The sequence below is a fragment of the Malurus melanocephalus genome, unplaced genomic scaffold (assembly GCF_030028575.1).
Source record: "Malurus melanocephalus ecotype Western Australia unplaced genomic scaffold, MMel_1.1 scaffold_2, whole genome shotgun sequence".
NCBI classification, from domain to species: Eukaryota; Metazoa; Chordata; class Aves; order Passeriformes; family Maluridae; genus Malurus; species Malurus melanocephalus.
Window position 1 is genome coordinate 2653246 of NW_026623234.1, and position 27778 is coordinate 2681023.

Genomic DNA, 27778 nt, shown 5'->3' on the forward strand with positions numbered 1-27778 from the left:
AGCAGCTTGATCTCCTGGCATATTAGATCTTTTGATTGGCATAAACTTCTTCCAAATTCCCCAGGAAATAATGGCTGGTAGATTGCTATTGTAATACTGTCCTTAAACAACACACCCTTAAAATTCAGTCTGATAACTGACTGTATATACTTTGAATGGAAACACAACTTAGATTATCCCACAGATTTCCAGGGAGACATAAAAACACAATTATTCTGCAAGCCATGTGATGGCAGTTTGAACTCCCCATTTGCCCTGGAGGAAACAGGACATTTCCATCGCTGTCAAAGTGACAGTAGTGACCTCCTTCAGACATGTCATTGTGAGATGCATGCCTGACAAACTTAAAGACAAAAAATTAACAAAGGAGAAAGGCAAATAAAGGAAAAAGCTTCTGTATGTAATGTCAATGATAAAAGTGTTTTATTGTACAACTGTAAAATACACAACTGTATTTTTTTCCTAAAAAAATTGAGATACTGCAATAAAAACAACAGTTAGACACTAAATGGCCATTTCTTTTCTCCCAGAACAAGAGGACATTAMAATAAAAGCTGGAAAATTCAGAATCAATAATAGAATTCCTATTTTTAATATATGCATTTTGACAGTGGAATCGCCCCTATTGGAATTAAGTAGTTAATGTCATTTTAGAGAGAAATTAGCATTTAGGTGAATTAATAATATTAAGTGTTCTAAAATATTTGGAAAAATATCTAAGATGTACTTGATATTTATTGAAATTAAGAATTAATTCTGTGTTAGGCATGCATTAACCTATGTTGAATTATTCCAAGATTCCCAGTTCCTGCTTTTAAACACCTTCTGCTGTTCACTCTCAGTGAACAAATACAGGCTTGGTGTGGATGATAAATACCACAAGTCTGCATTTTAAAGAGTTTGTATATAAGGGAAGGGGAGGAAATATTTGGCCCAAAATCAGGAGAGGTATCAGCAGTCGTTCTTGCTTGTTCACATTTGTCCTATCAGCCWACCAAGAGTCAGATGTGAAAGACAGACACAAAGTGCAGTGACTGGTGAGCTGCATGCACACTGATCTATTCTGAGCTCCATGCTAAAAGATTACATGCTTTTAAATGAGTTTTTTTACAGGATAGTAAGCTGAAAAAAAATTTAACTGCACTATTTCTTTGTTTTTTAAGTTTTTTTTTTTTAATACTAGTGGTGGCTAAAATAGCTGCAGAGTATTTCTGGTAAAGCTTAAAACTCAAAATGGATATATTATCAAGTCAATACAAGAATGATTGTCCACTCTTACTATTTTGGCATATGCCAAATGTATGAATAAATAAGAAGTAATGATTGGAGTGTGAAATGGCCATACAAGTGAGTGTGATACGGCCATACAAGTGACATTTTTCCCCAGATCTTTTCTATATGGTTAAGCAAAATCGAAACTTTTAGAGGTGTAAAACATAACCTTGGAACTATTTTTAAATGATATTTAYAAGAAGAAAAAGAAACTTGCTAGTTATCAAGAAATGTATGCTGTGGATCAAGTGGGTGGATGGGGAGGGAGGACTGGAACTATTTCAGTAGTGTCATGCTTTCTACTTGTGACTGCAAATGTCAGTAATGTGTGTCTCTGCAAAAAAGTGTTCTTTCCTTAAGACTCACAGTTAGTTCTACAACACAGTCTTTGGTAGAAGAGCTAAAAAAAGAAACAAGAAAACCAGTTACTGCGGGGCTGTCCAGCTCTGACCCAGTTATAACAATAACAATAACTGGAATGAGTAGTGAGAGTGTAAGCAAATACACACTGAGAGTAAGTAGGAGCAGCTCACAGGAGATGCATCCATCAGATCTAGTTTGCTGAATGCCCTATAAACACAGCAGTGCTGGAATTCTTAATGCAAGCTGGAAAATGTCCTGTAGGCATGTGCAGCACTGTKCCCTGCTCTGGTTGATCCCAGAGCCGTGGTGGCCAGCCCATGGTTGGGCTCTCTGCTCCTGGCTATATTTATCCCAGTGATGGAGCCTGGCAAGCGTGCCCTGAGGTTGATAAGGAGCCGGAGTTGACAACACTGGGGGATCAAGGGGGAGGAGCAGGATGGGGGCTCCCATCCACTGCTCTTTAGGGGGTCTCAAAAGCCCTGCAGCCACATTCCCGTGTAACTCATTCCCTGCCTCCCAGATACAACTGGGAGCTCAGAAACACCGCAAAGATGCCAGAGCCTGGAAAGAAAACAGGTAAGGATCATAACTGACAGACAAAACTAAGAACTGCTTGACAGGGAAAATGTGAGTAGATTATGTATTCTAGAGAAATGAGATGCCTCAGTGGGACAAAAAAATAGACAGGAAAAAGAAATTTTATTTTATCARGTTATCAACTTAAGAGATATTGAGTGATCTTGCAGAGAAATAACTAATTGGTTTGATAACCCTCAGCCARAGAATTTTCTCAAGAGACTTTGGATGAGAAAAAAATAGAAGTGAAACACATTTAATCCTCAGATCTTTTTAATTTCTCATTTCCTTTCCTAGGAYTTTAGRACTCTSGGAAAAAAATTTAAAAGGCTTGTACTCTCTCTTAGACAGCTAAATGGAATTAACCTCTCCTGCTTTTATTTTAGGTTTGGGGTTTTTTTCCCCTGACAATTTGTAGACATGTTATTGGCAAAATTTAATGGTATTTATTGTTAGTGAAATCTCTGTGAAAATGACAGAAAACAGCACCTGGTTTAGAGCTTATTCTTTCTAGTTCTTCCAACCAGTGACAATAGAACTCTAGGAAAAAAAAACAGCATCGTACTGGGAAGAAAATTGGCAATTTCTTTTCCCCCACCCTCCTCCATCCTTTCCCCTTGAGCCAGAGGACAAGTAGCCTTTTTTAGAAAGTCAAGGTCACAGAGCCACAGTGAAAAATGCCAGGAAAGTATTTCAGATTTACACATGTTTTAATTTAAAATCTAAATAATTTAAATTTAAAATAACGAATCACTCAGGTGCTGCCCATATAGGGGAGGCCTAGGATGGGATGCAAGGTGCAATGGATCTGGTGTTTTGGAGAGGAGGAGAGTTTGGGAAGAAAAGGTAGAGACAGTTTAGCTTCAGGATACCTGCAGAGAAGATGCATCAGGTGTCCATAAGCAAGTTTGGAAAAAATAATTACAAGAACTGAACTTATGATTGTTTGTCAAGTGCAAAGATATTCAGTATATAAAGCTGGAGAAATTTCTACTAAATCTGGGATTCTTCGTTTTGGAGCTGTCACTGCATTGATGCCAGAATCGTCCCTGCCTGAATGCACAGGACAAGGTGCACGTGGCTTTGATGATGTGCAGTTTGCAGAGTGTGCCAGCAGCAGCTGGGGACACATTAATAGTGGCCTTTGTGCTTTGCAGAGGCATCAGCCTCCTCTTAGTTTGACCAATGAGAAARTCTCCTGTGGTTGCTGTAACAAAAGAACTTGTTAAGATGAGCCTTCATTTGACCAAAATATTTGGAATCSGCTGCTGCCAGAGGCAGAGCCACTACACATCCTGAGGCTCTCCCATTACAGTCTGTAAAGCACTAAATAATTGTTTACTCCAACAGGATTCTGTATGTTCCCTCTATATGATACCCCAAAGAAGCAGTGGTGTCACCAATCCTTCAATTTTATTACAAATATAACATAATTTCATATTCATAAGGCTACAATTGCTGATGTRAGTAGATTTGAATATAAAAATAGAAATATATATTAGATCTTGTAATTGTAGACAAAGCCTTGAAAATACAATCTGTAACAGTTCACTAATCACCCCCCAAAAAAAGAAATTTATACTCACAGTCTGTTTCTAAAATCACATGATTTTTAAGTTTTCTTGAAATATCTAATGGAATGCAGACAAAAAATACAATAGAGGAGGAAAATTTGACGATGTGATCACCTTGGTGYTGTGTCTTCTGATTTCTAATTTTTTAACTGCCTTTAAATTAACATTTTCATTCTCCATGGATGAGAAGCAATGYCCCTGTGAAGATGCCTGCTTTTGCTGGCTAATGGTGAGGAGAAATTCTATTCCAGCTTATTTCTCCAGAGGAACCTAACAGGTGTCTAACACCACCAGTCCTACACAGTTCWTATGAACAAACCAGACCAAACACTGGGATTATCACAGCAGGGGGAGGAAAAGCTCTCATTACCCACTCAGACCGAGACAGAACCAGTCACATGCCCCATAACTTTTAGAGAGGATCTTCTCAGTCTCCCAGGAGACACTAATCCCCTTGGTTTTCTATTTCATGTTGTTTATATAGTTCAAGCCATTTCAAGATGGAATAATGTGGAGCACYATCTCAGGAGGGATCAATAACAATTGGGCAGTTCATACTTGGATAAATCACAATTCCTGCCTTCTCACACCATATAGTTAGATTACTGAGGAGCCCAAAGAAGTGTATCATGTGTGTTACTGAAATATGTGCATTGGGTGTACAGGTAAAAGAAAATTCTSTATGTCAAAGAATGATCAGAGATATTCTGTTGAAATCTGCCGGTTTAGTGGGCCTTTTAACATGTTAAAAAAAAAAAAAAAAAAAAAAAAAAAAAAAAAAAAAAAAAAAAAAAAAAAAACCCACCACCAAAAATCCCACCAAAAATAAAAAACCCAAACAATTTCTATAAATGATTAAACCTACAATTCTGTGATGAAGTAGATTTTCCAAAGGACATTATTTTACTTTAAACTGACCAATTAAAATACTTCAGGCTATAATACCCTTTTTATTTCAAGAATGACAAAAGAAGTATCTTAGCCGTCCGGAAAATCTGTACCATCCACAAGAGCAACAGGATTTAGAAGACCTGTGAGAATTTATTGTYAGAGCAAGCATTCAAACTTTGGAAAGCATCACTTTTTGCAGGATTCTGTTGCAGAAACTTTATGTTCTTCTCCCTTTGATTTAAATGTGTAATAGTTAGGATTTGTTCAAAGGCTCACTGTTTAGAAAATTTTGTTCATTTTTTTATTCTGAAAATTCAGAAAGCTTAAAAAAACCCCAGCCATTTTCCTAACAATATTTTCTGACATTGTGAGGAAATAGCTGACTTCTGAAACACCAGATTTAGTAGATAAATGGGACTCAGTGAGAAACATGTGCCCTGCTACAGCTGGAAATTGAGAAGTCTGCATCACCTTTTCAGAAAATCAGTCAACTTTAATTCATATACTTTATAGATTGAGAAGTCTAGATTTTGCAGTTCACATAGGAAAATTCATCAAGTATTTCCAAATAACTTCTAAGTACACAGAGSCTTTCATAATAATCAATATTGCACAATGAAGAGTAAACTGCAGAATTTTAGTTTGACTATAGTATCATTCTTTTACATGTGCAAGCATCTAGCACAACAAAGTACTGCCACGAACTTCTATGCACCAGAGGAATGCAGAAAAAACCTGAATTCACGCAGATATGTTTCCCTCTTTTGTAAGTTAAGATTCAAACCAAACTGAACATTCCTATCCCCATTCTAGAAAGTATGATGGATGCATAGAGAGGTGACTCTGATTAGTGGAACTATTCCTCGCCTGTTGCTCATGYTGCAGGAATTCGCAATCTCAGCTGCTGAAGTAGGCAAGGAATGATAAGATTGAGTCGTTCCATAGCTTTTGGATCACGGAATGATTAAGCTTGTAATTGCAAGAAGCCACTTAGGCCCTGACCGAGGAATGTGCAGCATCTTTATTTAGTTCCTCAGAAAGGAATTTACAAGCTCTGCCACTGCTGTCTGCTTATCCCCAGTTTGGCTTTCAACTCAAWGGAAGAGCAAATGGTGTGGAAGGAGAAGTAGATGCCAAGTGTAAGCAAAGATCAATTTTCAATGTGAAATTTTAACAAATTAAAGAACTCCAAAAGCTAATACTACTTTTGTAATACTAATTAAATATACTGACCAATACATATTTTAACACTAAATACACATCATGTGCAGTAAGATAACTCAGCTTTGTGGGAGAAACCTGTGATTATTTTGTCTAATTTCAGTCATCACAAATTTCTGCTGTAGTTCCTAGCATCTGCATTAAACCAGATACATTAGAATCTCCTCAAGAATTTATATCTTTACCAGCTTTTATTTCAGAATGGCTGAAATATCATTTGAAAATGTCATCTAACACACATCCTYCTCTACCAATGAATCTAGTTAAAATCGCTCTTGTAGAATCCACACTTCTTCCTCACTTTTATTTCACGTACTTCACACATAYTTTGAAATTCCATTATTTTAGGAACGGGTCTTCAGCTGATGCTTGTGATTCCTAACAAGCCCTATTATTTAAGGAATGTTGCCAGAAAATGAACTTATTTTGGTAATTTAGACATTTATTTTACTACATACCTTACCTTCACTTTTTCTGACAATAATGAAAGAAGAATTGCTCTTCTAGCTTCTAGTACTAATACTAATTTTTATTCTTATTAGAGATACAACAGTACTTAGTAGCTACCTACTAAAAATGTAATGCTGTACAAAGACAGAAAAAGTCTGCCTCAAAACATTAATAAAATAAAAGCCCAGTAAATAGATGGAAAGTTCAACAAAAGAGTAAAGGAAATAATTATTAGTACAATAGATAGCAACCTTGGTAGTAGCTTAGACACTTCTTGGTTTTTGCACAAGAAAGTATGAAAAATATTTGAAACATAATAGCAAATTTGTTTGATGATGGATGTTAGAAGAACACTGCTTTAAAGCAGGTCAGAAAGTAAAGGAGAAGGCATCAAAGTGTTAATATGAAGATTTAATAAATGCCAGGAGAATAATGGCAGAATTCTAGTTTTGTTATTTTACTTTGGTGAACAGTACAGAAAATTAGTTTTGGAACTTAAATKATTTCATTCCTGTTTAATTTGACCCAAAGAAATGGTTGAAAGACCTACTAATAAATTGTCAAAACAGTCTAATCACAGACCAGCAAACAGAGGTTTTACTCCTGACCAATTAAGCTGTAACTCATGTAACATACACAGTTTCAYGGGTGATATGTACATCTTCAGGTGTTTCGAGGGTTTTAGAGGATGCAAGTTCTGGTAGCTGCAGCATTAACCACCAAGAAGTTTCTGCAAGATAAATGCAAACCACACACAGCTGTTTCCTCCTCTGCCTGGGGTAAAAGTTGCTGGTTTATGTTACTCAGAAATTATGTGAGTGTGTTTGCATTATGGAAGCAAGAAGTGATTAGGAAGGCCTGGGATATGAGAAGTGAAGTGTTGAACATTCCAGAGTGTTTAGAGTATGGGATGGACACATGGAACTCAGAGGTACATCTGGGTAGAAACCAAATGTTGACATGAGAGAGAGTGCCAGATGGGGAATGTGTTTCTGACAAAAGCAGGCAAAAGCGTCGTTCTCAGAAGAGCAGAAGTTCTGAATGGAGGTGTTTAGGATTGTTCCTAATGAGGAGAGAGCTGAATTAGATTGGTATAACTGCGTGAGAAAAAGAAAACTTCTGGTCAACTTGGATTTACGTGTTACTTAAAGTAGCAACCACTATAAAGGGGTGGGAAATAACTATTTATTTTGTTAAGCAGCCAGTTTTTTCMCCAAAATGAAAAGTTATGTTATTCTCTTCACGTGTTTGTCTTGCTGGAGAAGAGAGATTGCTGAGCAATTTCYTGTAAAATCTCCAGCCCTTCATCTTTAGTTTCCCTTTGCAAATAGAGCAGTGAAAGATGAAAGGGAATACAGAAGGGCAGGGAGAAGCCACTTTGGACACTGCTCCCCACTGACTGAATCTCAAGTACAGGAAAAAGWCTCATTGAAAACCTGAGTCTCCTTTACCTGAAAAGTGGGTACACAACAACTGCTCTTGCAGGCCTTTGTTCATGGGAGATTTTGGGCTTTTCCAATTTTGTGCTTCTCCAGAAATATTCACAATCATTTTAAGTTGGAGTTAAAGTGTGCCTTTTGGCAAGAAAAGGGGGAGGGGAGGGAATACAAGGAGACTACTTACAAACTTCTACGTATGTGTTTAGATTTCCTAAATGTTATGTGGTGGTGGAGTTTTCTCACCGTATTCTCGCCAGCAGTTTTGTTCTTGTTGAGTCATCTAAAGCAAATGTAAGAAAATTAATCACTTTGCAGGGTGTGCAGCAGATCAGAGAGTTACTTCCAAGWATGCAGGTCATGAAACCCTGTGGTTGGAGGCTGGAACTTTTACACATCACTTTGCTGTTAGGTAATTAATATATTTATAGATTCTTTTGTGCTTAAATGGAAGAGTGATGATAATAGCAGTCTGAGACCAAAAGCATGGCCCTTTGCTGCTCTGTCTGTAGARTCCCAGGGAGAGGAGACAGCCAGCAGTGGATTCCAGGAGTGGGTTCCAGAGCTGATGGGTCTCCCCACTGTGCAGTAGCCACCTTTGCATCTTTTGAATCCTGTGTGTGCAGCTGCTGCCACAGGAACCCTCCTGCAATTATTCACGGCACACTGCATCAGTGTACTCCCTGCTGTGGGATTTGGGGAAGKGCAATGCAGCATCAAAGGTGTGCAGCTGAGAGCAGACAGCCCGCTGTGGTTCTGCAAAGCTTTATATTTCTTAAGAACTATTGCACCGGATTAGAAAAATACTTAGTTGCAASCATGCAGGAACACTGCACTCCCAGAGGGAATTTCACACACTTTTAACAGGGAAGGAAGGTGTACAGAAGAATAAAACAGGAGTTCAGTCAAGGCTTTTATAGGCTCACTGGAAATTCTTTTTTTCATCAGATATATAAAGGAGGGGRGAAGAAATTGCAAAAATGAAACTTAGATTTTTATGTAACAAAGAAAAGCAAAATTCAATATTTACTAAATTCTAAAATTATTTGTAATTCATGCTTCAAATGATGCTTAAGGAGTTTTGAATCCTTTGCAAAACAATGCAAGAAGCATGAATTGTATTATGGCTAAAGACCATCAGATGAAATCTTTGCAGGTGTAACTCCACTAAGGTCAACAAATTTATGCAGTCTGAGGAAATGTTACAGGAATAGAGATTTTTCTAAAGTGAACAGATGGTATTATTAATAATATACCATATRCATGAACTGAAGCACCTGTTTGAACATGAATATAAACTTTTAAAAAAATATATTTTMATTCCATGTTCCTTTCAGTTTTATAAAGCAGAATCAAAAGTTCAAAGCTAATTATAACCATTGTCGTGTTTGGAAGAGTTCTTGTTGCAGTCAGAGTAGGAGAGCCAYAGACAATTTGTCACAGAGGTGACCGATAAAATTGGATGTGATTACATTATTAATATTTATAAAAACATAGTTATACAGGGGTGAGTCAAGAGAACGATGGCAGAGTGATGCACAAAACACCATGCAGTGTATGAATCAGAATGTTAATTGCTGGTATTTTTACACACGAACATAGCTCATGGCAATTAACAACAAGATAACAGGATTTATTAAGAAAGAAACATAGGCCAAAAATTAAAAACTTGATTCAAAATAAAGAGGAAGAAATAGAAATAARTCAATCAATCAGGGTAAAGAAATCAGTAAAATAAGTTACCTTACTAAAATCTAATTTTGAGAGAGATTAGGATACTCATGGGTCAAAATCATGATACTTTACTTGCTTACAATTTCCTGTCTGCTGTGCTACTTTGATTACATATGTAAGTAAAACATCATTTGGTTTATATCTGTTCACCCTATATACCAATAATTTCATTAATTCTCATTACAAGTTTCCTAAGCTTTTCTTGACACATTGAGGAAGTATTTTAATCCACCTTGCAAGTAATTAGAAAAGTAATTGCTGTAGAGTCACATCGGCAAGTACTTCAACTTTTAATGCTGAAGTGATCTTTGGAACACAAATAACAATCGATATTATTTTAGCTGAGATGAATTTATGAGAGTCATCGCAGGAATGTGAATCCCTGTCCACAAAGCCTTGATCAGTCAAAACAGAAGGACTAAAGATGAACCATTAATTCATTGTGGTGTGTTAGGGCACAGCTTACTGCACAAACTGCAATGTTGTTGAGGAATGGATCCTGATCCTCTGTAACAACCACATTAAACAGCTGTTAGGACTAAATTAATATTTCTAAATAAAAGTGCATGTAATTAATGCAGACAGCTTGATATGTAAGAATATATACCATGCCATCTTGTCATAGACCAAAACATTCACTTAGGAAAAATCAGAGCTCATTATGGGGGGAAAGAAAAGGGAAGACAGAAAGTGAGGTGAGTTTGCGATCCATTCCAGTTTTTTCATGACAATATGGAGAAGATCTCAGATACAATTTAATAAACTCAAAGACAATTCCACAACTTCTCTGTGGAAAGTGTTGTAATTTATAACTTGCATGGGCAGATGGGAGAGAAAGGAGACAGCTGCTGCAGCCACAACAGCTGACTACACCAGATATGCCACAACTGCAAAACAGATTTTAGTGAGCCCTCTCTCTTTTTTTAGTTTCTGCGTTTACCAAGAAGCCGAAGACAACAGAGGTGACAGCCGGAAACACAGCCGTGTTTGAAGCAGAGACAGAAAAATCTGGCATCAAGGTGAAATGGCAGAGAGCTGGCACAGAAATCACTGAAAGTGAAAAATATGTCATCAAGACAGAAGGAAACAAGCATTCACTGACAATCAACAACGTAGGAAAAGAAGATGATGTGACATATGCTGTAATAGCTGGAAGCTCCAAGGTCAAATTTGAACTCAAGGTCAAGGAGCCAGGTACAGCATTTCCTAAACAATTCTGATTTCCTCAGTATTTCCAGTCTCACATGCAAACTTCATGAATAAGGCCCATGGAAATCAGCCTCTTTTAACCCTGTAAAATTTCTCTACCAGCAGTACATCTGTTTTGCCCAATTATTTGAAGCTATTAATTCATATGAAGCTGAGGAATAAATTTCCTCTGGCTAAGAAATCTCTTTCCAGGTGTCAGAAGTTCACAGCCTTGAGATCACAGGGGAAATGCCAACCTACATCTTTATAATTCTGTCAAGCTTTTACACTTAATGATTGAAAAACAAAGCAAAGCTAATCTAACCCTAACCCTGACCTAAACTAAGATGCTTGATCTTAGGAATGGTATTTTCTTTTAACTATTTAATTTCAATACAAAATTTTTACAATTGACAAAATATTTACAGGTTATGCTGTAATGTTTCTAGAAGCTCAAACATTCCCAACCATCACCTCAAAATCATCTGTTAACAAAAATGCATATTTCAAGAGGGGCTTGAATCCGAGAGCAATCTTTTTATGGTTTGTGTATGACCTATCATTACCACCTCTGTATGCATTAAAAGACCAGTTAGATGGGAAGTCCAAGAAATTTCCCCRGCTTTTCTTCAAAATAAATATAAAGAGAGTCAAATCCCATGGAATTTCCTCATGAAAAATTATCTGAAGATGCTTAGGCTAGATCACTAATTTTTTGAAGTATTTTGACCTTCCAGATCCCTTACAGATCCATACTGTGCTAGTCATAGCTTCCTCATTGTCTTTCAGGTTAGTTCCATGTAAAGCCTGCTGTGGGCAGAAAACCTACAAATAATGCTGTGGAGTAGAGAGGAGCAGAGTTTGTAATATTATAGAGTAACTGGATTGTCCATTATTGTTTGGAAGTGGCTCCACTACCTACAGGGATAAAGTATCTTACCACAACTGATCTATTTCAAGAAATTCTACCTCCCTCCATCTGCTGCAGTTGCTCACTCCTACTCCATTTTCAGACAATTCTGTCTTCTCCATTGTGCCAAATGCATTTGTCTGAATTTGTCTCTGAGGTCATGGTTTAACTGAGTGGACACAAACTTCCATAAGCCAGGGGAGGAAATCACAGATGGATTTTTAAAATACTTGATCCATATTGTTTGCTAGCAGTGTCTAGATCTTATTCCAAGCTGCACAAGCAATAGCCTTTGTAACAGTACATTCCAACAGCATTGCTAAAATCTCATGAATAAGCAAACTGTTTACAAAGATAGTGATTACATCATTTTTCATTACCTTTTCTGCTTAGACCACTGATGTCTGTGACAAATAATAGCATTATTCATCAGCTGACAAGCTTCTACACATCAAGACTGTAAAATTRAAAGAAAACAGGCATCAGTTCTTTCTGAGCTCAGCAAAAGCCTCATCATCCAACTTCAGTAGGCCCCTTCTGCTTCCAGCACATCCTCTAAGCTCGAGGAAACCACAGCTAATTTCTCTGAATTTCRTAACATATATTAAAGACCATTCTTTTGCAAAACTTCTTCAGAAAGGAAGAGGAAATGTGAATTTTTCTAATCTTGGCTTGCATTCATTTCCAGAAAAGAGTGAGACCATCACTCCTGCAGAAGCTGTTCCAGCCCCAGCTGTCTCAGAGTCACCTGCTCCACCAGCAGAAGGCAGCCAAAGCACAGAAGGTAACAGAAAATGAATATTCTCATCAAGTCTGGTTTAATAGCAGAAGGAAGAACATTCACAGTGGCTCCTTAGGGCGAGACAGAGGCAACAGATGAAAGCAGAGCATAAAGAATAAGGAATCTCACAGGCAGAAAAAAATCTACTGAGAAGTTTTTTAATTCATTAACTGATTCACTATGTAAGTTGATGCAATAAAGTTCTAAACAGCATTTTTCAGTTTCATTTCTTATTTCAGTTTCATCTTCTGAGACACAACCAGAACAACCCCTGGACCCCATTGGGCTCTTTGTGGCACGACCCCAGGATGGAGAAGTTACTGTTGGTGAGTGCAAAATGTCAGTCAAGTGAAGTTTGTAAACTGCACCTGCTGCTTGACTATTCAACTCTCCAGGTACAGGGTGACAGCAGTAATGTAACAGATAAATTAAACATTATTCATAATCTTATTTTAACCTACTTCTCCTACAAGGTGGAAGCATCACATTCACTGCCAAAGTGGCAGGTGAGAGYCTGCTGAAGAAGCCATCAGTGAAATGGTTCAAAGGAAAGTGGATGGACCTGGGAAGCAAAGTGGGAAAACATCTCCAGCTACATGACAATTATGATCGAAATACCAAGGTACAATTGGCAGAAAAGGGTTCTCAATCTGCTAGGTATTAATTTTTAATCTGAGGAAAATATAAGCTAAAATCATAATGTTTTGATGTTAAGGTTCCCAAAGCAATACACAAAGCTCTATTTATGCATGGGAGTCTGGGTTTTGACCACACAGAAAAGAGACAAACTCTGCATATGGACTCCTCCATATTTTATCTATGGAGAAACGAGAAAATGTCTGAGGGTCTAAGGGATAGTTCTTCAGTATCTACTGCAGGATTACCTTCATCTTCATCTCAAGGAACAGATACTTGGTACACTTAGGTAAAAACAGTATCAGACAACTGTTTTAGTATGGTCTGCCTTGGTCTTAGTAGATCAATCATTCTGTTATTAGTGTTAGAATTTATTGCTACTTGTGCTGTCTAGACTGTTTTAAGCAGCTGAGCAAGATCCATTTCTTACCACAAGTTTGCTGGAAGATACACGAGCAGGAATACAAGAATYTGTACCCTGACTTTGCATCCTCTGTGGTGCATGAACCACTGCTACCCTCTCCTGGATGGAACTGGACAGACCTGCTCACACCATAGCCACTCCTGCTGAATTTTGGCATGTACTGTACACATTCTGGGGAGAGGTTGTAACTGCTCACTGAAAGCTTTATTCCTGTTCCCAATGTACATACAATTAGTGTGTGTACATTAGTGGGGGAATTGGCACAGTTTGACAATATAACRTTGTATCCTCGGGAATACCTGAACTGACAGGACTCTTTAGCTGTGCCCATTGAATTGGGGCTTTACAGGTATTTTTTTTTAAGTAATGAGTTGGACACTCAGGAGGTTCTTAGTTCTAAAAGGACAAAAGGACATAGTTMATCCCTTGTCTATTTCTCCCCACGCTTTCTCTCTCTCTGTGTTTCACCATTTCATTTTCTGACTTATTAATTGCACCATTGGTATCTGTTCTAGGTGTACACCTTTGAAATGGAAATCATAGAAGCAAACATGACTTTTGCAGGAGGGTACAGATGTGAGGTGTCTACCAAGGACAAGTTTGATAGCTCTAGTTTCAACCTGACAGTCAATGGTAAGATGAATTCCCACCATGTATTTTTTTTTAATCTTACTGCCCCCTGGTTTTTTTTTTTTTGCTCCCCAGTAACAATCCTTTCCAGTACACAGTGGTTACTAAACAAGCACAGATCTGAAGAAYAGACCTGAGGATCTAAAGGTGCACCCAGAGAGGCCCACAGATGAGAAAAGGATGGGTTGACAGAGATACAGATCATTAGAAATATCACTTGGTCATCAATCCTGTCAGGACTGAGATGCTCTTAAAGCACACAGAAAGATGTAAAACTGCCCACCTTTCCTCTGGCTTTATTCTGGTTTCAAATTCATTCTTTCATTATGTTTAATTCCACTGGAATAGAAGATAAATTAATTCTTATTTTGACAAAAGCTCAGTACTAAAAATGGTTATTTGAAAAAAAAAAAAATTAGACATGTGACACTATTGTCAACTCCTTTTTCCTTCCTTCCTGATAAATTCAACTCACACAGAAACACCTTGTGAGATAAAATTGTGTTAAGATCAGATGACTCATTTTAACTAATGCATGGGGCCACCTTCACAAGTGCTATACCAAAAAGTTCATAAAAATTGAAAAGGAAGTACATTTTCACATCAATTTCCCCCTAGTGTGGAAGAGTTCAAGTAAAACAGTATAAGCATGGGCCACCTGAGAGAGCTGAATGCTTGGACCATTTCCTGTTTCAGCAATTCTGTTCAAGGGGCTGCATCTTTAACTACCATCAAACCTAATGCAAACACCAAAGTTACTTGATCAGCAATATTAATTTTTGAAGTTTCACTACCTGGCTGTAGGACAYATAAGAATTAAGAGCAGCAAATGAGAACAGTTTTGTTTTTTTCTCCCCATAACAACAGTGCCCCAATTTATATCAATAGAGTAATAAAGTCCTCTCCCTACAGCATCCTCAATTAAGTTTCTGTACCTCTCTACAGAGTTTCAGGAATTTACTTTTGCTTTCAGAGGGCAGATTATCATTTATTATTAATAATAGTATTCAGYTGATGTCCAGTCATATTCTCGTTAGGGTTTAAATACTCTTACATCAGTGAAAACACTGATGAAATTAGATTTTTGCAGCAGAACTGACAAGCAAGAGAAAAGACAGTTCATCAGATTACAGAAAAAATCCATAATGATATTGACAGCTAACTAGTGAAGGCTACATGTTTAAAGATGATGCTTTAATTTTTCAATATGCAATTAATCCTAATCTACAATATAACAATTATTTTTAAAATGCCTGCAAAGGAAAACTTTAGAAATAGCACCTTTTTTTTTTTTTTTGCATTATTTTGACTTGCTCTCCCATTTTTCTTTACTACTTTTTGGCACATCAGAAGCACCTGCAAGTGGAGACYTGGATATCCGAGCTGCCTTCCGACGCACGTGAGTACACACACCAGAAACCTGAGTTAGATCAGGTTACACATCCACGTGGAATTCATCACTTTCCCAGACAAAAGCAGCTACCAGCAAAGCTGTTGTACAAAAAAACACAAAGGTACAGATGTCTACTAGGAAAATATTTCTACTATTAGAATACTCTACAACTCCTGGAGATCACCTAAGAGAGTTTAGACTTTGTACTGGAGTCATAATCATGCTTGTCTTCAGTTAGRCAATCAATAATGTATATTATGGTAACAAGAACTTCAGCACCTTTTTTCCAGACCTGTAAAGAGAACTCCAGATATCAAGCAATAGAGATGGAAAAGATACTGTGATCGTTAATAGTCTCTGAACTGATGCATCTCTTAATGGAACCATGTTCCCTATTATTAGTAAGATTCACAAAATTAGTTAGTTTTTTTAAATTTTATTTAGACATTATTAATACGTGGTTTCTTCTTCCTTCATGCAASAGTAAATAAGGTTTTGGTTCAGTTTTTACGTATTTTTGCAAAGCCACTCGATCAAAATATTCCAACACCTGTTTCACCAAAGAGCACAAATCATCTGTGGCAATTCTATGAGTATTTTCCTTCAAATCCTGGTTTTTATGTGAGTTGTGTTTTTTTAATGTTTGCCACAAAGAATTAAACCAGGCTTGCAGAATGCACAGTCAGGTCCATCTAAAGGCAGCTGTGATGCTGTGTAAGACAGAGGACACTCAGTGCATCACTGCTCTGTGTTATTTCACTGCAGTRAAAGCAGACTTCAAGAGTTTCTCTTCTTGTTGGCACAATTAAAAGAATTCCRAATCAGTTCAAAGTGAGTGAAGTTTGAGCAGCTTCAAGCTGTTCAGATTGTCAGTCTCTTCTGTAAGAATGAAGCCAGATTTTGAACTGAACTGTTGAAATCTGAAGCTTTGTCTTTGATACCCTCACTCAGGAGCCTAGCAGGAGGGGGCAGACGGATGACTTCAGCCTTTCTCAGGTAGTCACTGTCTGTGTCAGCAGACAAAATTAGGTCTTACAATGAACTGTCTCTCTCTGCTTGGAAAAAAAAAAAGCCTACAGAATTGAGCTGCAACTTAAATACCAAATAAATCCTTGTTTATAATGTGTAGTATTTATATGAGATTAATACATGCAAATAAGAAGTAATGTAAGACAAAAATAAATTTAAAATAAATTAAAAGCATAAAACTCGAGAATAAAAGGATAGATAAAACAGATAAATAATGAAAAGAGTAGTTTGGTAGCTGACTGAGAGGCAGATTCATCTACAGAAAACGCATGTGTTTGGCAAGTGGCATCTTCTCACCATTGTTAGAAGAAAAAAAGTAACTTTAAATTATATGCATGTCTGCCCTCTCTGYTTTAGATGCTTTCCTCTCTACAGAGCACATTCTGACTAAAATTGCTGCTGCTCACAGAAATGTACCAACACAAATATATGTGAAAATCTGTTGTTTCCTGGCACACTCCTTATCATATTATCATTAAACTTTTCCTTCTATGCCTTTTGGTCCTAATGTGTTCTACTACAGCAAAAACAGGATTTCAGAGATTAGACCTAACTACATGCATGTTAAAACAATTTTTAGAGTCTTATTCTTCAGAAAAGCTTAACCTTGATTGCTGGTCTTGCCTGAAAATTTGATATAACTACCACTTGTGAAGCAATAAGGTGAATAGTTATTCCCCCAGTTGTAGATCTGATTTACTGAATATTTGTTTACAGCAAATCCTTTCCAAATTTGGGATTACACTAGTCRTTTTTATGTGTATTTTATGCCTGCAAACATTTCAAATCTTTTGAAAGTAGGGCAAAAATACACTTCTCTGTTTGAGCTTCATACCAGCTTTCCAGTACTCCACTATTCTGAAAGTAATCAGAGAAGTAAAAACAGTATTTTCTTAAATAAAAKATCTCTTTTCACATCATATTTCAGATTACACAGACTCTAAATTGTTATTTAACCTTATATTGTCAAGCAGCATAAGAAGCTTGACATTTGTTTCTGTTTCAATTTTTAACAGTACTGTTGAAATGCCCATCATTTACCTGTTCAGGCTGTTTTGTTACTTTTAGAAATACTTGTTCCTGCAATACTGAATTTTCCTACATTGCATATTGCCAGAGGCAGCATTATGGTCTACAAGCACCAGCAGTACAACTGAATAGAAAATTCAAGACAACAGAGATGTCAAGGAGCAGCTGACCATTAATGATAGTAGACTGGCTGAGATGAAGAAAATAATTTGGGCTTTCTAAACTCTGTCTGAATGCAAGGAAAACCGTTTTGTTTTTGGTTTTTTTTTCTTTTCCTAAGTGGAATAATCAGGAGTCATGAAATCCAGTGTAGTTCCCAAATCTTTTTATAACAAAATCCTGAACTGATATTTTAGGAATTGAATCTAAAGAAGTTCTTGTAGTGACTTTATGCTGTTTTCAGAGTCAGTCGGGACTTCAAATGTTCAGAAGCACAGACAAAACACATTGGACTCAGAACACTAAAAAGAATATTGTGCATTCCATCAGAGCTCACCACATGTAACAGGCAGAACTGCACAGCAAAAAACTCATCACAGCACTGCTTGTCRTGTGCTTGTTGAACAAATGCACATTGAACCTCAGCTCAGGATGAAAGCCAGATCACAGAATTCCTCCTTCAATTCTCCCAAGCACCAGTGAACGAACACTTCTTTTCCTGGTGTAATAAATTCTGGTAYCACAAAGARCCTTAAGAAACATTTACAGCTGGGMTAATACCTGGGTTAAAAAAAGGTGATTTTAGATTGTAAGGTGTTCCACAAAAAGCTTCATTAAATAATGCCCCAAGTATAAACATCCACACTCCTGAAAACTGGAGGAAAGAGGGAAACTTCTGCAACACCTTTATGATAATGAATACTTTCCAAATCARTATGATGGCCAAGTTAATACCATGTACAACTTCACACACAATCAGTTCAGAAAAAGTACAAGTTCATTATATATATTTTTTAAACCTGTATGCAAAAGAATATGAACACAAAGCCTACTTAAGTCACCTTCCATGCCAATGCACATTCTAATTCATTATAAACCCATCTACTACTGCCCTAATAAAATATGTCATCTATRTATTGTTATATTCTCACAAGCTATTCCCGTTTCCCTCTGAAACTAATTATGGTTTTCTATTACTGTACAGTACCGAGGGACATGACGACGGGGCAGAGTTTAATTTTAGCTCCCTACTGAAAAAAAGGTGAGTAAAAATCCATAGATTTAGAGAAATAAGTAATCAGTTTCTGTTGAACAACTCTGAAATACTAGAACTGGAATAAGTGAAAGTTTCATAAATTCAGAATCTTTGTCATTATCCTAATGCAGCTCTAAATGGGAAAAGCATGACAGGTAATTACWGCTGCTTCCTGAAATACACAGCATTTCCTGCATTTCTAGTAGCTTTATACAGGAGAAAAAAAAACGGAAAAAAATTTATCTTTCCCAAGACAGAAGAGGCCTGGACTCAGGTAATTACACGTTTCCAGCAGCCCTTTTCATGAAAACAAAACAAAACAAACAAAAAAATCAAAGAAAGAAAAAAAATTGCAATACCTAGTTATAATGATGGCTTACTAAGAATTTTCTATCATAAGTTTTCACAGTACTTTGCATCAGAGAGCAGGGAGGACAAGCCTTCTACTGGATATCTAAAGTTACTRTTACACTCTTCAAGTTCAACTATATAAAATATCTATATATTTTATACAGATACTATTTGTTGCACAAATATGACATAAATATTTTTTACTCTTCCAATTGTAATTCTTATTTCTTTCTTTTACTTTCACTTCTTTTTTTTCTGGATGGAATTTCTACTTTAATTCTCATCTTTCCTTAATGTATCTGTTTTCATAATCTGCTTACTTATGTCTTTCTCTTTTTACCAAACTCTTAATCTGAATGTTTTGGATTCCACTGTTGCCAACAGAGAGTAAGCTTTCTATTTTACTTTATTATAAATGCATGGGCCACACTGAACATAATAACCACTTGGTTTGAAAACCTGCATGCATCTTTGTCTTCTTTACATGGAGAACATAATAAAAATTGGTGGGAAAGAAAATTATCAACTGCTAATTTCTGAGACAGAATTTTTTTTTAAMTAGTTTTAAGGTTAATTTTAAGACTATTCAATGCAATTAATATATTTCTCTGAATGTCCTTCATTTTTTRCCATCACTTTCTTTCTTATAACCAATTCTAAAATTTGGATTTCCAGATTTTCTCAATAACTGACAGCTCTATATTCCTGTTGTAATATTATTTAGAATCAGAAAAATCATTTGCATAATATCGTTGCTGATGCCTATCAAATAGATGATGAAGGTTTTTTGTTTCCTTCTGCTCACTGACTTTGGCCACTCACTCTGTCCTTCCAGCACTTGCATTTACTACAATAACTTGTCACTTAGATTGATGTTTTGCAAATCTGAACTTACTTAGTTTGAGTTTTCACAATCAGCTACTTGGGTGAGTGTTGTGAATCTGTGTTCAGTCTCTGCTCAAGTATTGGTATCGCTGTTTATAAGAAATGTTTTATCCTCACAAAGAGAACAGGATCAATGTAGACATGAAGAACTTKGTTACAGAAGGCAATAAAGCCACAACAGCCTCAGGTTAACTCACCCAAATTTCAGTGTGGCAAATGAGGTCACAGAGCACACACACCCCTGTGTTACRATATGTGCAGTGCATCTTTCTGTGGGTGAATTCTGCCTCTGCAGCAACACCACAAGCAGAGCACATAAGGGGGACAGACAGATGAGACAAAAAAGGCACCTATCAAACGTTCTATAGTTGACAGTGATATCTAAGTTTCTTGTTTCAACATGAACTCAAATTGTTGCAAACAGACTTCAAGTTTCTTTAGAAAATGTAAGGCATAAAGGGATTGCTTAACTTTTTAATAAAATTTTAAATAAATTAAAACCAACAGGAAAATATTGGCATAATTTCATACAGAGTCTCCAGATGGAATGAGGTGCTGAGTACTACATGCCTTTYCCTTTTGCTCTCATAATTAACTTTGAGCAATGATCAAACTCTAAAAAGCAGTAAAAGTCTCCAGTGTTTACAGAAATGTTAAATTTAYGGATCTAACTATTTGTGATTTCGTAGGCTAGAAATGTAAGTCATTAAAAGAAACTTACAAATTTCAATGCATTTGAATAGTTTCTGCCGTTTGACTTAYAAATCATTATTTAGTGAATTTAAGAATATAAATTCACTGCTCCTAGGTGTTTTTCACAGCCACTTCAGGTGTAATTTGTGGATTCTTCAGCCTTTGCCACCTCAGGSTGAAGACCACTCATATTTATGAAAATAGGTAGGCATAAAATCTCATAATGGAATRAAAGAATTCTTCATTAAAATAGAACAGGAAAAGGATTTGCATTCTGGGGGACTCTCGAGAGCTGTGCAGATTCAAACAGAATCAAGGATTATTCTTTTACCACCTCTGCTCTATTACACCATTTTACAAGTGTCCCTCGATCCACAGGTAATGATCATTCCCACTATAATAAAGAGCTTCATTTAACACCGTATCTCCTATCWCTGTAATTTAATTAACGGGTGTTGACATACAGATGTCATGGGCCAAGGAGAGGTCATTGGGAAGAGGAAGGGAACAGTTGTCACAGAACTATTAAATGGGACAGTGAGCAGAGACCTTGAAGGAGGTGACAGCTGACTGGGTCCAATCAGTTGACAGTAACTGGATAGGAAGGAACCATTTCTGGGATGTACAAAATTATTTTTAACCTCTCCACATATGTTTAAAACATATCAGCTGCATTTTCCATTTACAGCGGGTTCACTGAGCTGCATCTYAGTGCATAGTTAACCTATGAGGTGATCTCTGTGAATAGGGATCCCCAACATCAAGGAGAATAACAGAGGAGTGGGAGAAATCTCATGAGTCCAAGTGMTTTATTACTTTTCATACACTGCTCGGCTTCTGTGGGGAGAGGAGGAGCACAGCCTCTCTATACAAACTCTGTGTCTTTCTGGGATCAAAGAGAATGTTTTAACAAATGCAAAACAGCAAAAAGGAGTAGTGGGATGGAGAAAATTTTGCTCAAACACATTTTTTCTTATCTTTTTCAGAATTCAGTTAAACAAAAATTACAGCCTTTAGCTTTTAGTCCTGATTTGCATGCAACTCTCAAGCCTTTTCTTTGGATTAAAAAATATTAGTATTTCCAAGGAAGAGACTATATTCTTTCTTATGTTCAAATTTCTTACATTTGCATACAGCAGAGCAGTATTGCCAAATAAAACAATGTGATGATACTGAGCAATTGAAAAGCTAAAGCAAAAATAATGGAAACAATCTTCTCATTAGTGAGTGATATTAGACTGTGGAACTCCTTCAAATTTGGAAGATTTTTCTCATTAYGTACTAACAAATAATTCACACAAAATATTTTTGAAAACTTCATAAAAAATCCTACCTGTAAATTTTCAGATACAGAGTGCGTATATACAGGCAAACCTATAAGTGGACAGACAAACTACCAACATTTATATAATGTCTTAAAGAAGATAATAATATTTAAGTCTCTTAATTCTTTCTTATTTCCTATGATTTAATATTTTTTAAGTACAGTTTCTCCACAGAGAAGTTTAATTTAAACTCCACACAAGTTTAATTGCACTAGTACAAAAAATTAAACACATATTAGAAATCTTATATGCCCTAAAACTATATATAGTTTTATACAGTAATACTTACGAATTTAGTATTTACATAACTGTTTTAATTTATATGTATTTAGAAATATTTGAAAATGACTGCTGGATGTGATCAGGTCAACAAGCCCAGGAAATACTTCTGTTAAAAAAATTTTGATCTATGTGGCAAATCAGTTCAGTTTTTCTATCTCCTGCTAAGCAAAACTACAAATCATTTGTAGCAGCCTCAAAATAAAGGACAGGTTTMTAGAAGAGGAATCCTGGTAAAATTTTTGGGTGATGTTGATGCACTGTTATGGCAAAGCAAATACCCCATTTGCTGCACTTATTGTAGGCTCCCCAAACTTGGGCTACTCCTCTCAATTCACTGAGTGCCAGTGAGGGCTTAGGGCTTAGTGAGTGCTAAACCTCTTTGAAGGTATGAGACATTGCATGCCATATTTCAGCTCACTCTCACAGAGCTGAAATCATCTTCTCTTGCTTCCTTTCTGTTCAAGAGCTACAAGGGTGCTGGAAATTCCAAGCTTGGACTGCAGCACTTTAAGAAACACAGTGCTCCCAACAAACACAAAACTTTTGGCAATAAAGGGAGTAGCAGAAATGTTTGGTTATATCTCCTGTCTGGACTGACTAGAGTAATACTGTTAGGTAGTAATAATTCTCATAGACTAATGGGACTATTATTTTCCTGCAAAAAAAAAGGAATATACCCAATAACATTCCTCTTTTCTCTGCATCACCTATTGCATAACTTTTCTTCTTGTTGGGGTTTACCACTGAATATRACTTCATGATAAGGGTGTGTTCTGCTGCACTGGAATCTGCATGGTCCTKGTGATAATCAGAAACAACAGCCACAGGAGGTCCCCTCTCCTAAGAATTTTCAGTAAATTACTACTTCCAGCATTTCTCTGTTTACCAGAATTCAGACTATGACAGGCAAAAACACCCTGAGGACAGACCAAAGTAGAGTTATTTGTTTCCCTGAAAGATGATCAGCCAGAACTGGTAATAAACAGAAGCGCCTGCACTTATGATTCAAATCCCACRGTACAAAGTGGGGGGAGTGAGTTCAGTTTCAATATGGATCAGCATTTTCCTTAAGCCAATTTCAGGGCATTTCCATGAGTTCCTTCATCTCCCTGCTCCTGAAGCAGGGGCACGTTSTGCTGAGGGTGAAGATGGCATTCATGGCTCTTGTACTAACACACGATTCCTTTTTCTTGCCCATGGGATGCTGCGTGTTTTCCCACACGGCTCTCTGCCTCCTTCTGGAGTACAGCAGCTTCATGCGCCCTACAAAYCGGTAAGGTTTATGCCAATTTCTTTTTCTATTTATGATCTTTTAAATAAGAAATATGACGCCAGCTAAAAAAGAATGCCAAATCCCAAAGTCAGCCAGCAAAATTTTCCCTTTGTTTTACTAAACCAAACATTAATTCTTCCATGAGCACTAGTTCTTGGGTTAAGCTGTAAAATAAGAAGTTCATTGCAAACTGTCTTGTTTGCCCCTACTCACCAGTCTCTTTATGTTTTACAGATTGCTACAGAGAGCAATTTTCTTTACAAAACATGATAAAATTCTTAATAATCTGTGATTCTTTTTAGTGAAGACAAAAAGTGTCCTGAGTAGAAAAGGATATGTTTCTCATTTATATAAATCAACTGGTTTTTTTCCTAAGGTGTTGCCAGCATATCAATTCAGTTCCTTGCTTTGCCATGTTCCGTGTTTTGTGCATTGACCACAACAAGAAAATAAGTCCCGTTATGTTTCCGTTGCCCATCATTTCAGGAAGTTAAAATTTATTAGTTTTGGTTGTCAGAAATAAATCCTTCAGGAGATAATTTAATTTTAATCACTATATACATAAATAAAAGTAAAGCTAGTCACCAGTGTTATTTCATTATTTTAGGTAGTAATATAGTAAAAAGTTAGACTTCTTTTTTTTTAAGAAATTACTTCATCAAGCCAATATTAACTGCCAACCCTGTAGCTTTTTTTAACTATTCTTAATAGTAGCACTCAGAGACTCTACTCCCATTCTGCAGAGGTGAAGGAAAATCTGAATCACAATCTGATGTTGATGTCTGGGATATCCTGAGGAAAGCTCCTCCTACGGAATATGAGAAAATTGCTTTTCAGTATGGTATCACAGATTTGCGTGGGATGCTCAAACGCCTCAAACGCATAAAGAAGGAAGAGAAAAAAAGCACAGGTTTGTGCKATTCATTTCTTCCAAATACAGGGTTCATATCTTCTCTTTTGGGGAGATTTTCAAATATTAACATCAGCTGAACAGCAGCAAGGTACAAGACGATGAGAAATAGTAATTTCCTGGCCCAGTTATAACCCAGTCTTTACACATGAAATACTGATCASCAAAGATTGAAGCTATGCCCAATACCCTGAGATACCTTGCTCTGAAACTCTGGATATGCTGAACACACTCACTTTACTGGTATCTTCAGCTTGGCCCCTTATATTTCCCTGAACATAAAACAACATCCCCTACTTGCCCCCTGCCCCAATAACTGGTCAATATTTCAGGCAGCAGTGATGTATTTAAAGAGTTTAATTTTCATTGGTGTGATACATTTGCAATTCTTGAGCCTTTTCTAGTCSTCTGAAGCATTAATTGGCTAATTGTAACTGATTTGTTTTAAAAGGCTGAAACAGAGCAGGCAAACTACCATTCAGTAGTACTGAGAAGAACAAGTATAATTTTCCTATGTGGGCAGATGCAATTCTATTTAGGATCTGTTGARCTACATATTCACATCTCATTTAGAATATTCTACCTTGCTTATTTGAGTTTGTAACACATGCTTGTCATCTTATCTTAAGGAAAAAGAGAAAACAGCACAGAATGATGAAGAACAGACAGAAACAGTAAAAATTCAAACAGGGATGCAGAAAGTGGGGAAGGTTTAAGATGATGGCAAACAACATGAAAGGAAAGAAAGATTTATTTCATGACCCAGAATGAAAAAAAGTATAACAAATTGTAAAGATTTTTTTAATCACTCTTTATCACAGCATTCCTCAAGAAACTGGATCCAGCTTACCAAGTAGACAAAGGGCAAAAGATTAAATTAATGGTTGAAGTTGCCAATCCAGATGCTGATGTGAAATGGCTGAAGAATGGACAGGAGATCCAAGTGAGCGGCAGGTAAACTAGAAATATGAGAAATCCAAAAAGAAATGAGCTACAGCTTGAAGAAAGTGAAAAAACTAGCTTTTCTTAGAAAGAAAGGAATAAATGGGGAGATATAGGAGCTGAGAAAGAATCTACATAGTCCTATGGCTCAGGGTCAGTTTGCTGCTCTCATAACTTTTTCTTTTTTCTTTCCCCTACTCTGTACATCTACATGTGGAACTGAATGCTTCCATCTACCTACTCAGCAAGTAAGTCCTGCGATTATATTCTGATCTTTATGTGTGTATTGAGGGTCCAAAAGCACTGTCTCCTGATCTGGGATACATTTCAGTGTAACTCTTTTGTAAAAGAAATTACCAGTGTGTGTTGTGCTGGAGCCATTTTTAATGGCAGTTGTGCTAGATCTTAGAAGAGCATCCACCAGCATTCCCAGGAGTTTGTACATCTCACTCATGTAGGAAGATTCCCCRTAATTTCCTGTGCTATGTTTTCAGTGCTGTTCCCTGCACTAGGGAAGGGCTATTGGGTGTGAGTCCTTATAAATTTTGCCACTTATGTCAGAAAAAGAGTAGGAATCCTTTCCTCTTCCAGGCAGCAGAAGAYGGGGTCCAAAAGAGTTTTTCCCTGATAATTACATTTAGATTCTCTTTTCAGGTATATTTTTGAGGCTGTTGGGAATAAAAGAATACTGACCATAAACCACTGCTCTCTGGCTGATGATGCAGCCTATGAATGTGTGGTAGGGGACGAGAAGAGCTTCACAGAATTATTTGTAAAAGGTGAGCAATGGTAGTGAARAAAAAGAGATCTCCCCTAACATTCTGCACTCAATTACTGTCATCTTTTCTACTCTCAGATTAATCTTGCAGGAAAGGARATTCTCAAAGCTATTAACAAATTCTCAGATCTATTGCAGTAGATATTTTCCCACAGTTAAATGGAGGAAAATTCTGCCTATAACAGCAACCAGGAAAGCAGCACAGTGACAGCTATCATCAATTCTCATTTGGAAAGTGATTTTCATCTCAACAATAGGGCTAGAATTTAAAAATTTGATTCTACTCAAGACAAACCTGTGCCCCAAGCTCTAGAAGCTGATCAAATAGTACAGAAAAGTAATGCATCCTGTTTAGAATTTCAGAACATATGTGAAAATGGTTTAATCCTATATTTTTATTTTGACTCATGAAGAACATTTGAAAATTTTGATAATGTGCTCTGACATAGTAAATTTTAAGTTCTAACACAGACAGCACCACCATATATTTCTCCAGGGACTCTTCCTGTAGAGTAGAGAGTGGTGAGATCTGCTTCTTGCCTCCAGCCTTTCAAAATACTATTTTTATAAAATTCTCTTTATTTCCAGAGCCTCCAATTCTGATCACTCACCCATTGGAGGACCAGATGGTGATGGTTGGAGAGAGAGTGGAGTTCGAGTGTGAAGTGTCTGAGGAAGGAGCTACTGTGAAATGGTAAGGGAATAGAAGGAAAAAAAAAAAAAAACCCAAAAAACCAAACCAAAACAAAATAACATGAAACCATCTTCCTCCATGGAACATATGAGGGAGCGTGGAATAAAAAGGGAGAAGGCATCCTACATAATCATTTTCTGGAAAAGATTGTTCCTCCTCCTATATGGAGGAGGAACTGAGAGGCAAAAGTATGATACAAAAACCCAGACTAAGTGTGGCTATTTTTTTTTATAGATCTCTAGAATTTCTTGTTGTGTGTTTATGCTTCAGTAATGTCTAAGTATTGCCCAGACTAATCAGATCTGTAATGTGATGAATTTGCTGTAGTTTATGAAATCTTCTGGTCTTCTCAACTGCAGTGAGGTGTTTGGGTTTCTGAAGTATTTTTCTTAGGTGAAAAATTAGTGTCTCTTGAGACACGGAGGGAACACGTGTTGTGACAATCCTGCAAAGCCAGTCATTACATTTATGCAGTGAGATGGATTAAGGTGACAAACATCCAGACCATAGAGCCCAATTCCTTGGACAYTCCAACTGTACAGAAGCTGGAAGGTTCTTGCTCCTTGGGCAGGCATGACAAGCAGGGCTCATATAGCACRGCTCACGCACACTATTCTCACTTCATTTCCCTACCAGATGAAATTCCCCTGTGCTTGTTAACAGCTTCAGGCACATGGTTATCAAGCATTCCCACAACGCCCACTACATTCCTGGAAAGTGCCAGCTAATGATCTGCTGTCCCAAAGGAAGGAACTGGGAATGTAAATGGAGGCCAAGAGCCAGTGCAGGGTGTGCATTACGCTATTAAAGCCACAAGCACAGGGACACATATTCTATTGTTCAGGAACTGCYTGCAGATGCCCGGTCACAAGAGATGGGGACAACCAGATCTGTCCCTCTCAGAACACAGAGC

At 37.0% G+C, this 27778-nt stretch overlaps 1 protein-coding gene across 1 annotated transcript in view; it reads left to right on the forward strand.

The window, feature by feature from the left end:
* Window positions 1-2186: 2186 nt before the first annotated feature.
* The window catches only part of MYBPC3 (myosin binding protein C3), a 58134-nt gene continuing 32542 nt past the window's right edge, over window positions 2187-27778 (forward strand). Inside the window, exons 1-16 of the mRNA XM_057364020.1 lie at window positions 2187-2211; window positions 10445-10711; window positions 12304-12399; window positions 12636-12722; window positions 12870-13018; window positions 13972-14089; window positions 15437-15485; window positions 16431-16475; window positions 18682-18738; window positions 19468-19470; window positions 23518-23541; window positions 24285-24451; window positions 25273-25405; window positions 25639-25641; window positions 26048-26172; window positions 26760-26865. Coding sequence (XP_057220003.1) covers window positions 2187-2211; window positions 10445-10711; window positions 12304-12399; window positions 12636-12722; window positions 12870-13018; window positions 13972-14089; window positions 15437-15485; window positions 16431-16475; window positions 18682-18738; window positions 19468-19470; window positions 23518-23541; window positions 24285-24451; window positions 25273-25405; window positions 25639-25641; window positions 26048-26172; window positions 26760-26865 — 1454 coding nt within the window. The remainder of the gene's footprint in view (window positions 2212-10444; window positions 10712-12303; window positions 12400-12635; window positions 12723-12869; window positions 13019-13971; window positions 14090-15436; window positions 15486-16430; window positions 16476-18681; window positions 18739-19467; window positions 19471-23517; window positions 23542-24284; window positions 24452-25272; window positions 25406-25638; window positions 25642-26047; window positions 26173-26759; window positions 26866-27778) is intronic.